Source organism: Diabrotica virgifera, chromosome 10, assembly GCF_917563875.1.
Source record: "Diabrotica virgifera virgifera chromosome 10, PGI_DIABVI_V3a".
Taxonomy (NCBI): domain Eukaryota; kingdom Metazoa; phylum Arthropoda; class Insecta; order Coleoptera; family Chrysomelidae; genus Diabrotica; species Diabrotica virgifera.
In genome coordinates this window covers 116,394,912-116,407,297 of record NC_065452.1, presented here as the reverse complement: position 1 = coordinate 116,407,297, position 12,386 = coordinate 116,394,912, and the positions used below count along the sequence as shown (strand labels likewise).

At 31.9% G+C, this 12,386-nt stretch overlaps 1 protein-coding gene across 3 annotated transcripts in view; it reads left to right on the top strand.

Annotated features, from left to right (window-relative positions):
* The window catches only part of LOC114336926 (mid1-interacting protein 1-like), a 108,321-nt gene that overhangs the window by 69,931 nt on the left and 26,004 nt on the right, over positions 1–12,386 (top strand). Inside the window, exon 1 of one of the 3 annotated variants that reach the window (XM_028287316.2) lies at positions 7,578–7,713. The exons of the other annotated variants lie outside the window; for them this stretch is intronic. Coding sequence (XP_028143117.1) covers positions 7,703–7,713 — 11 coding nt within the window. The 5' untranslated portion in view covers positions 7,578–7,702. Of the gene's footprint in view, positions 1–7,577; positions 7,714–12,386 lie in introns of those variants that run through there. 3 annotated transcript variants of the gene reach the window in all.

The window sequence follows — 12,386 nt, the reverse complement described above, 5'->3', positions numbered from 1 at the left end:
ACATATCCAAAAATTTTTATTCATTAAATAGATCGGTGCAAAGCTACCTTGTCGGCGCATACGGATAATATGACTTTTATGTGCGCCAATGGTGAACGTAAAATTCTTAATTGTATGTCAAAAAATGCACAATAATTACCTCTTAAAACCCACCAAATTTCATTTGCATATATTAACCGGTTTTAGAGCAATAAATAAATCGTCAGTTTGTAAGAAAACTTTTAACACCCCCTATCTCGGAACAAACTGTCATTATTTTCATGTAGAATTATCCCTTAAAGTTTGCCATACTTATTTAAAAACACCCTGTATTGATGAAAAACAAGGTTAGCTAATAAAGTACCCAACTTTTTTATTATCCAACATAAGCGAATAAATAAAAAAACAGAATTTTAAGAAATCATTTAACTGTAGTTGGGTTTTAATTTTAGTATTTTATAAATGCTAGAATATTCCTCAGGGTCACGCGAACTTTAAAAAAAATCACAGTTTGATTGGTACAGCTATATTGTTAAATAATAAGGCTATAACATGTTAAAAAATCACTTAAAGGACAACAGGCTTAGGAAATTCGAGACATTAAAAATGACCAATTTTTAAGGTGGTGCCTTAATTTCTTGGAGAAGTGTATTAAGACGGAGCATTTTAAAACATTTAAAAATATTTTGTTGCTCGTACTGTCGATAGCTCATTTCACGAAAGTAAAATCACAAGCCCTAAATATTAAGTACCTATCTGAAAGCGGTTATTTTTTTTATACATTCATGGACAAGAATCGAATTTTGCAACTTTCTCTTCGGCTACATTCTGAAATGAAACAATTAACATTAGTAAACAAACAGTGACTTTAAAGTTTAGGTCAATGTCATGTAGCCCTGGAGAGATGACGTAAGTTATGACTGGAATTTCATCTGTAATTCTTACTTTTGTTTTTGTTGATAGAATGACGAGATATTGGAAATAATTACGCGTTTCCTTATTAAAATTATGTAAAAGTGATAATTTGGGTAAACAATTTAATTTTTTTCGGAATTAATTTGATCATAAAAATTCTTCTTAATAATTGTCTAATAAAAACTATTAAAAAATACCTACATGAGATATTTTGGCTTCATCGTATTTTTATTACGCCTTTTATAATAGGTATTGGAGTCTCCAATAATTTGTTTATGGAGAATTAAACATGTTTTTTTAAAACACAATTTCTTTCTTTTTTATTTTTTTGCCTTAGGTTTAAGACCTGTTTAGCCAGCCAATTAATTAAATGATTATTACAAAAATCACCTTTTACAATAGCATATAATAAAATAGTCTTCTTCTTCTTCTTCCTCTTTATAAGCAATTCTGCTTGTTCATTGGCGGATTGATACCTCTATGGAAGGTTGTTACTCCATCTTTTGCGCGGTCGGCCGATACTACTTCTTCTACCGATTGGTGATTCATCTCGTGCTATTTTGACCACAGATGTCTCCCCCATTCTGGTTATGTGGTTGTTCCATTCTTTTTTTCTATTTAGTGTCCATTCGTTTATACACTGTACGTTACATGTTACATTGTCTTCTAATATCTTCTTTCCTCTTTCGATCTCTCAGTGTATTTCCTGTAATTCTTCTCAGTACTCTCATCTCTGCCGTTTCCAGTAGTCTTTGTGTTGTGGCTGTATCGGGTCTTGTTTCTGATGCATATGTCATTATTGGTCTTACACTGGCTTTATAAATTCTTGACTTCATCTTAATGTTAATATGTCGGTTTCGCCATATAATGTTATTAAGGCATCCTGCCAATCTATTTGCTTTTTGTACTTGATTTCTCACTTTTTTGTCTAGGTCTCCGTAACTTGACAATGTAATTCCAAGGTATTTTACTTCCATTACTTGTTCAATACTGATACCATCAATTTCTATTTTGCATCTGATTGGTTTTTTACCGATTACTATTGTTTTGGTTTTCTGAGATGAAATTGTCATATTGAATTCTTTTGCTCTTATGTTAAATCTGTGGACTAATCTTTGCAGACTATCTTCATCTTGGGCTATCAATATTGCGTCGTCTGCGTAGCAGAGTATTTTTACTTCTTTGTTTCCCATTCTATATCCTCTTCCTTTGTTGACGTTTTTGATGATTTCATCCATGATTAAATTGAAAAGCATAGGACTCAATGAGTCTCCCTGTCTTATTCCGCTGCCTATATCTATAGGTTCTGTAAGTTGTCCATCTATTCTGACTTCCATTTTGTTGTTTTGGTAGATGTTCTCAATAGTTTTTATGATATCTAGAGGGATTTCTCTATTATACAGAAGATGGATTACATCTTTGAGTCTTACTCTGTCAAATGCTTTCTTTAAGTCAATCAGACAGAAATGCTGGTCTATTATACTCTAGTGATTTCTCAGTAATTTGCTTTATGACGAATATTGCATCTGTACACGATCTTCCAGTACGAAAACCCTGTTGTTCATCTGCTAAACTTATCCTCTGATTCATTACGTCTTGTAAGATTTTAGTTGTAAGTTTTAGGGTAGTATTTAACAAGTTGATACCTCTGTAGTTCTCTGGCTGCTTTTTATCTCCTTTTTTGAATAGTAGAATTAATTCGCTCGTTCTCCATTCTTCCGGTATTTTATTGTGTTTTATGATTTTGTTAATTAATGTTGTTAATTGTTCTGTCATTGCTGCTCCACAATATTTCAGTAATTCGTTTGGTATTCCATCCTTACCTGCAGCTTTTCTGTTCTTCAGCTTTTCGAGTGTTTTTCGTACTTCCTGTGCACTTATATTAACATCTTCATTTGTGGTAATTTCTGGTGTTTCCGGTTCTAGCATCATTTGTTCTTCCTCTGCATAGAGCTTTTTTAGATAGTCAATCCATGTATCCTTTTCTGTGTGTATATCTAATAAAATAGTAATATATAATTTATACCGGTAAGTTTCCATTTCGTTCATTCGCTCGATTTCTTAACCTTCCCATTGAAAACACTATTGATGACTGTACAAAAAGGAATAAACAGGAATACAGGCTTCACGCTAAGGGACCCTTCATAGCGACTTTTTTTTAAACAGACAATACAGGCAACCGTTGAAGGTAAATAACATAAAAGGAAAGACAGTAGTAGGAAAATACAACCATTTCGCATTCACGCAACACTGTTTGGAAAAGCAGTTTAAATTTTCCGTTTGATACATTTGAAAAATTCCCATAAAACCGATCTAATATGCAGGGCCGTAAGTACGATGTTGGGGGCCCCGGAGCAAACGTGGTCTGGGCGCCCTCTACCGGTGGTCTGGTGGGTTTACCCCCCAGCGGAAGGGGGGGGGTCCGGAAAAATGTTTGATATTTATCCCCTTGATAACGCATTTTAATATGCATTCCATGACTGAAGTTTCTTGTACTTGCCTACATATTGCTATTTTAGTTGACCAACAAAAAAATATTGAAATCACCCTATTTTAAGCTGAATAATTTTGCGAGTACCATCAATATAACATCTTTTCTATGTTCATAAAAAAATATACTATGTATAATGTTAATTACATTGTTCGGCTACAATGTAGGTTTGTAATCGCGCTATATTGCCTGTAGGCAGTATAAAATGACAAACCTACAGTGTCAGACAAAAAGGCAATTTGCCTTTTTACAAATATGTTGTTAACAAAAGATTTCTATTATTAATTGTAATTTTATTTTACCATTTTAATTTTATTAGTTTGAAATATTTTGCGACACAAAGTAAAACATAGTTTAACATGCACCCTATAACCACTTATTACATTTTGAAGCTTTATTCATTATGTTTAGAAGTGTTATGTTATAACTATGTGAATAAAGATGGAAACTAGAAGCAAACAAGAATCAGCAAGGTTTGAACAATTGTTTCAAATGATGAAATCACAACAAGAAGAGAATAAATTATGAACAGAAAGACAACAAAAGAGAGACAAACAAGGCAAATACTAGTGATGAAATAAGAAAATAAACGGTTTTATTACGCCGAAATAAATAATTTCCTAAGTAATAATTAAAATTTTTATATTAAGGTCTCGGGGGCCCCAGCTTAGCTCAGGCCTCAGGGACCCCTGTTATGGTCCAATTGCATTTTAGTCGAAAAGGCTAATTTTCCCAGTGAAAAATTAAAACTTTATATTGAGGTCTAGCGTGCCCCTGTAAGGTATTTTTAAAATTGTGTCATTTGAAAATATTTCGTTGGGATTGACTTTTAAAATACATATTTTTATTTTCGTCGTTAAAATCTATGCACGGCCAACCAAAAGGGGGCCCCCTTACTAGATTTGTAATGTAGGTACATATACCATAATTTATTCCATCTTTATTTTTAAGTAATTTATATATTTAGCTACATTTTTATCTAAAACCATTCTTTTTTAAACAATGCTAAAACGTTGCAAATATGCCAATGTTGCTATCACATATTATTATGTAAATTATATTACCGTGTAGAATCAAAATCTCGCATAGATAATATAATTTATTTAAATTGGCCTTAAATCATAACAAAACATTCTGAATTTGTACCAATATGGTACTTTTTATTCCATATTTCCCTTCTCTGTCTGATTTACTTAATTTGTATACCATTTTTCTACATTGCACCATTTATTTATTTACACCACTACATTTCTCCAAGAAATGAACGCATCACTTTAAAAATTAATAATTTTTAATGTCTCGAATTTCGCTGTAATAATATTGTCGCTACACTAGGTTAGCTTTCAAGATGCAGTAGAAATAAACAAATCAAGACACGTTAAATGCCACTAGGAGCACAACCGAATCATAATTTACAATGTATATACATTGTAAATCCCAAATCATGATTTCCAAAGTTTATACATTGTAAATTATGATTCGGGAATGCTCCTAGTAGCATTTAACGTGTCTTGGTTTGTTTATTTCTACTGCATCTTGAAAGCGAACCTAGTGTAGACAGGTAAATTGTCATTGCATACCGGGTGTACCAATCAAACTGTGATTTTTCTCAAAGTTCGCGTGATCCTGCGGATTATTCTAGGATTTATAAAATACTGAAATAAAAAACCCAACTATACATTCTGTTTTTTTTTACATTCTGTTTTTGATTCATTAGCTTATGTTGGATAATAAAAAAGTTAGGTACTCTGACAACTAGACTTGTTTTTCGTCAATATAGGCTGTTTTTAAATAAGTATGGCGAAGCTTGAAAGGGTAATTCTGCATAAAAAAATAATGACAGTTTGCTTTATAAACGTATGTCCGCAAATGCTTCGTTTTCGAGATAAGGGTGATGAAATTTTTCGTACAGACTGACGATTTATTTATTGCTGTAACGGTTAAGATACGCAAATGAAATTTGGTGGGTTTTAAGATGAAGTTATTGCGGATTTTTTATATACAATTAGGAATTTAATATTCACCATTGGCGCCCATACGGGTAATATGACCCTCATGTGCGCCAATGGTACACATACAATTTTTAATTATATGTCAAAAAATTCACAATAACTACCTTTTAAAACCCACCAAATTTCATTTGCATATCTGAACCGGTTTTAGAGCAATAAATAAATCATCAGTTTGTAAGAAAAATTTCAACACCCCCCTATCTTGGAAACATTTGCGGACATACGTGTATAAAGCACTGTCATTATTTTTTCATACAGAATTAACCCTTGCAGTTTGCCATATTTATTTAACAACACATTGCGTTAATGAAAAACAAGTCTAGTTGTTAAAGTACCTAACTTTTTTATTATCCAACATAAGCGAATAGATCAAAAAACAGTGTTGAGAAAACATGCGGCTATAATTGGGTTTTAATTTTAGTATTTTGTAAATGCTAAAATATTCCACAGGGTGACGCGAACTTTGAGAAAAAAGCACAGTTTGATTGGTACACCCGGTATACAATGACAATTTACCTGTCGAGCAACAATATTATTACAGCGATATTGTTAAAGAATAAGGCGATAGATAACATGTTAAAACAATCACTTAAATCGGACAACAGGTCTAGGAAATTCGAGACATTAAAAATGACCATTTTTTAAGGTGTGAGTTAATTTCCTTGAGAAGTGTATTTAGCAATAGGAATCATAAGTTTCTAAGCAGAAGTGCCAAGGAAAATTCTATTTTTTCCCTTGCTACACAAATAGGGTTGACTGGTTAGGTATCTGTTGTATCTATTCAAGGGTCAAAGGAGTCCCAAATAATAGACCACTTCCAAACAAAAGCGGAACAACACAAAGTTTTTGGTATGGGTAAAACGGTGCAATGCAAAGTTTTTGGTAAGGGTAAAATGGTTCAAAACAAAGTATTTGGTTAGCCACCGATGCAAAGCAAATATACGCGATTTCTCACTGTATTTCAGTGCTCTTTTTCATGAATTGAATGCCTCCTTTTTCTGCAGTTGGTGACAAGACTGTCTGGTTTGCGATCTTTACCAACTTCTTTCGCCATTATTTTCCTTTCGTGGCTATTATTGCTAGATAAGTTGTATCCAGTTTATCAATATCCCGATATGTCCATATTCCTTAGGAAATAATTGACTATATTCTTATACTATAGACTTTTAAAGGATTGGTTTATGGAAATACGATTTTTCTGTATGTTTTGGAAGATGCATTCTATTGTTATTGAGCTGAGATTTCTCAATAATAGAGAATGAAAACTGCTATGGCAACTAGTTATTCTTATACGGCAGACGTTGAATGGTGCAGAAAATGTTGACAAGTAACAGAACCGTTAACTCGAACGTATATTATGTAAAAATAGAAAATTAGACAACTTGTTGACTAGTATCAAAGTGGAACTTTCCATTTCCTTAATTCATATTCTAATTAACTCGAAATTTTAAAATGGTTATCAACAAAAGATCCGAGGACAGAAAACTGTACAGTGAACTAACATATATGATGTGAAAAAGGAAATAAAGGAAGTAAACAACAAGAGCTGGGAAGGAAAATTTAAAGAAATGGAGGTATATTGGCAGTTCTCGTGGAAAACTCTCAGATCACGTTAAACAGACATACAAAAAGCAAAAACAGTAGGCGGTATTCACCATCATCATTGGAGTTACAACTTTTCGTGAGTCTGTCGCGTTTACTATTTCCTTCCATTATGGTTGTTCCTGTACCACTATTTCCTATTGCCTCCCTCCCATTTTCTCTAGATTCTCTCTGACTGCATCTTTACACCTTTTTCTAGACCGTCTTGCAAAATTTCTGCCATCTGGACATTGTTTATAAGGCGATTGTCATTAGTGCTATCATATTATGTTCTAGCCATCTTAGTCATTGGCCTTTGTATGTCTCAATTTACGCAAAAAATGGACTTAGGCAATTTGCTTATTAGACCGACGATATATTATTCGAAGGATGCCCAATAGAGGGTATTTTCTCAAATATTGCTTCTTCCGCCATACTTGCTTTATTCTTATTAGATATTTTATTGGTTTTACGTAAATTTGGTTGAAAATTGTCCTTTTTAATTTGTTTACTAATACTCGTCTATAGTACGTCATGGGATCCGATATGGAGGGGATAATTACATAAATAGTTCGCGTTCTTTCTTGTCACTTGCCAGTTTAGTTGCTTCGCAACCTCCTTAGGTATTGTTGTTATTGTTTCACATAGTTTTATAGTTTTAATTGATGAGATAAGTTGGTGTATTCATATTTCATTTAAAAGTGTATTAGCTTTGGAAACACTCATGTCTGCTAGGTGAGTAATGTCATAATTTGATTTTTAAATGCTTGGGAATTTAATATCAATATTAAAATTACCCGTAAAAAATAAATAGACTTTTAAATAATTCAATTTTTGCATTGTGTGTGTCTTCTTTTTGTTTTATTATCTGTTAATATAATTTTATTTTTGTCCGTTTATTCTAATTATTTATTCATATATCCAAAAAATTCATTCACTTATTCTTATTTAATGCTAAAACTTGGTATTTTGTCCATATTCAATGTTATACCCACTAGATTTTTTTCTTTTCAATTATATTAATTATAATAATTATATATATTTGAATATACCGATTAAATTTTTTTAGATTTTTACTGCGCCAAACTTTTTTTATTCGATTCTAAATATTTTTCGAATTTCAATTTTTTTTTTATTTTCTCAAGTGGGCCGGAAATTGTCATTAACAAATAACTTGTAAAAAAAATTTCTCGAATCGCTTCAAATAAAACTTTTTTAAGCTATCATCGAAATAAATATCTACTTTGTCTCTAGTGGGAAATTTTTCGACCATCCTTCCTTTTCGAGTGATTTGCAATTTGTTGTTAAAAAAAATGCCTTAATTAGTGATTTTTGGGATTTTCTTTCTACAAAACCACTAAATGAATTGTAATTCTACAAAAAGCTTAATAATTTTTAAGCCTCAAGTACAAGTAGGAATATTTCGACAAGGGTGGATTGTTTCTATCTGGCTGAAAACATAGACCCAAATGTTTCAAATATATGTAGAATCGAATAAAAAAGGTTTGTTGCAGTAAAAATGCAAAAAAAATAGTCGGCTTATCTTCTATGGGGGTAAACCTTGCCTAATAAGACAATACATTGGTAAAAACATAAGAATGTTCATAAAATGATACATTATATGAATACAAAAATATATAACGGAAAACTAAGCCTCATGGTCCGTTTTTATCGCATTCTCGCTAGTATTCGTATTTTTCTTCTTGATATGCCAATCCGTGACTAATGTTGGCGATCATTATGGCAATCTTCACTTTATCTGCAGCAACGCGGAAAAGCTGCACAGATGTTGTGTTGAACCAGGTTCTGAGGTTCTTTAACCAGGATGTTCTTCGTCTTCCTGGACCTAGCTTTCCAAATATTTTTCCTTGCAGGATGGCTTGTAGGAGGGCTTATCTGGATTCATTTCGCATAATGTGTCCAAAGTATTCCAACTTCGAGATTTGATGGTGGTTAGTACTTCTCGGTTCTTCCCCATTCTTCTAAGGACCTCCTCATTTGTGACCCGGTTAGTCCACGGGATTTTAAGAATTCTCCGATATAGTCACATTCGTATTAAAGAACCCTATCAACTTCGGAGCGCTGCAAAACCCAGCTAAATTAATAAAATTAAACAAATTTGAATGAAAATTATTCGTTAAAAAACTTTCTATAAGATTGCTCTGATATAATTTCTATTGTAAAGTGACCAGAAAAAAGTTATAACGCCCAAAAGAAGTTCTCTAGAGTTGCTAGTTTTTTACTCCCTTTACTCCCTTTTTGCAAGTTGGCGATCGGGGAACAAGCGTGGCGACTCCACAAAATTGAACATATAATTATATGTATAATAACCCCTACACATAAAAAAATATAATTGCTTCCTCTAAAAACGCAACCCTAAATGTAACTTTTCAATGGAACTTGGAGGTGCTATGAAATCTTAACTTCTGAGTGAAATGGATAGATTAGAAATATTTGCCTTCTTGAAGCTTCTTGGACTTTTCTTTGACGCATTAAAAGCAAATTATTGGTAAAACATTTTTGGGAGTTATTTTTTGAGAAAACACGTGATTCGCCCCAAACTGTTCGGACTTCATTCAAAGTGATTTTTTTCGAACTAGATTTATGTTGTACTTGTAGTCTATATTTACGTCACATGATGGTTATTATGTGCGTGTCATTGATTTTTTACATTGTTTAGATTGATTTCCTTTGTCCAAACAGAGTTATTTTTATTGATAATTGCTCTAACGTAGATTGTAGCAATTTGCGGTGTTGTAACAATTGTAACATATAGTTGTAATTTGTTGAACAGGTGCAATTGTTATGTACAACCACTTTTTTCATGTTTGTTTAATTACAATATCACTGAATTCTGTATAATTTTTGTATGTTTTTGTTAAAAGCAATCGTCAATCACGAATAATATATTATGCTTTTTTTGATATTCAATTAAAGAAGTCAGTAGTTTTATCTTTTGTTATTAATATATGTAATGTATGTGAACAGTATAGACCACAAGGACATCAGCAATTTATTATTAAATACACTCACCGGTACAAAATTCAGCCACTAACATTTTTTTATTAAGTTTGACAATTTATAACTTTATTATTTGTACTCCGATTTTCAAGATTCTTGCATCAGTTTGTAAGTAAATGTATTAATATATTATTTGTTATTATTCCGGTAACAAAAATTTTTGCTTAGATCGATGGCATTATACGGGGGTGAATGGAAGCTTTGAACATTAAAAAAAAATCTGTAGAAAAATTGAAGGGCTAATTTTGTTTCATACTGTCTTCGTATTATGTCAAAGGCATCCCTAAGATTTTGTTTTTTGAATTATCCGAATTCTCTTTTCTTGTAAAAGCTCTAAATAAAAACACTGCTTTGAAGGTTTATTTAATTAAAAATATCAAACGCATTAAAATTAACATCACAACAAAACAATTCAATAGCGGGTATGTCCACCTCTTGCAGCAACGACTGCTCGCAATCTATTTGGCATCGAATAAATAAGATGTGTTATCCTTGTCTGGGAAATAGCCCGATATTCCTCTACCAGGTCCATAACTGTACCAATTTTTTTGGAGGCCTAGGATGACGGCGAATAGCTTTTTAATTCATCCCATAAATGCTGGATTGGATTGAGATCTGGGCTGCATGCGGGGTGGGTTGTGATTGCGCGCAGCGGTCAAATACCTCCTGGGGTACTGAAATTTACCTTTAAGAGGGTTGCTGTGATTGCGCGCAACGGAAGGATTAAGGCAGGTAAACAAAACGGTATATTGTGATTGCGCGCAGCGGTATATATCAGCAGCTCTAATACCCGAAAGTTAGGTTTGGACCGAAGGGTTAGGTCTTCCTCCTTTGAAAATTGTACTGTATAATATAATATATATAATACATTAATTTTTTAATTAATTATGTGCAATTAAATAGCTTACATTTACAAAAAAAAAATTAAAAATATTAATTATGAAAGAACATTAAAATATGTAACTTTGATAGAGAAATTTAAAAATAAAGAAATATCCAGAATAGAATTTGTTAAAACTATATGTTATAAGGCATGTTCAAATTAAATGTCTACATATGTACATTATTTAATACAATAAATATTAATTATAAAAGAAACACTATTTAGTTCTTTTATCACAATTATTTCAGTGTAGTATTCACTTGTTATTATCTTAATTTTTTAAAATTAGCAAAATTTCCGTTCAAAATGAATAAGAAGTAAATAAAACTTCCGTTTACTATAATTTACGACTTTGCGCGCAATCACAGCATACCTTTTTAAAGACGTGCGCGCAATTGCACCATTGGCTTAGACACCCTGTTGAGAACCCTGACCGCTGCGCGCAATTGCAATCTGCCCGCATGCGGGCCATTATAATCTTATCAAGCCAACCTCTATTTAAAATATTTATGTTTACGAGTCAATTAGTGTTTTTATTTACAAAAAATTGTGCAGCTCTTACAAGAAAAGAGATATTCGGACAATGCAAAAAAAAATCCTAGTGATGCCTCCGGGATAATACGAAAGGAATATGAAACAAAATCAGCTCTTCAATTTTTCCACAGAATTTTTTCCAGAGTAGTTAGGAGAAAATACAACGCTTCTATTCAGCCTCGTATAATGTCATCTACGCAATTTTTTTTTGTCACCGGAATAATAAATAAACGATATCAATACATGTACCTACAAACTGGTGCAAGAATCTTAAAAATCGGAGTAAAAATAATAAAGTTATAAACTGTTAAACTTAATCAAAAATTATTGTTAAATTTTCCTCGGAAATGACCAATCACTCCTAATACATACTTGATTTGATATTGTTCTTTATTCAATTATTAAAGAATTCAATTGCTCAGTAATTTTATCTATCCTTATTAATATGTAATGCATATATGAACAATAATATTATAGTCTACGAAGAAATCAGCAGTTATTAAATATTTTAAATTTTCCTCTGAAATGACTCACACTACACAATAGAGTATTAAATTTCCTTATTCGCACTTTGTTTACAGAAGGTCGAGGCATCAAAGAATTATTTTGGATAATCAAAAAATAAACATTATTGGTGTTAGCATTTTGCACTTCCAGGTATTTTTTTTCCTAGAAATAATTGTTTTATTGCCACATTTTTAGTTTTGAAGGTTTTATTTTTACATAATACATACATAATATGAACTTTTTACACTGATGTGTACTATGTGTACGTCAAAATTGTAAGTCAGGAAGTTGTCGCATTAAAAAATATATTTTTTTGCCTTTTTTGAACAAAAATTTGCTAAATATTCACTACCTATACATTTTTACACATATCTCGGTATTAATATAAGTGGTAAATAGCACTACGCGCTTTCTAAAAGAAGTCGTTCTTTATACAACAGTCACATAGACCATCATAAAGACA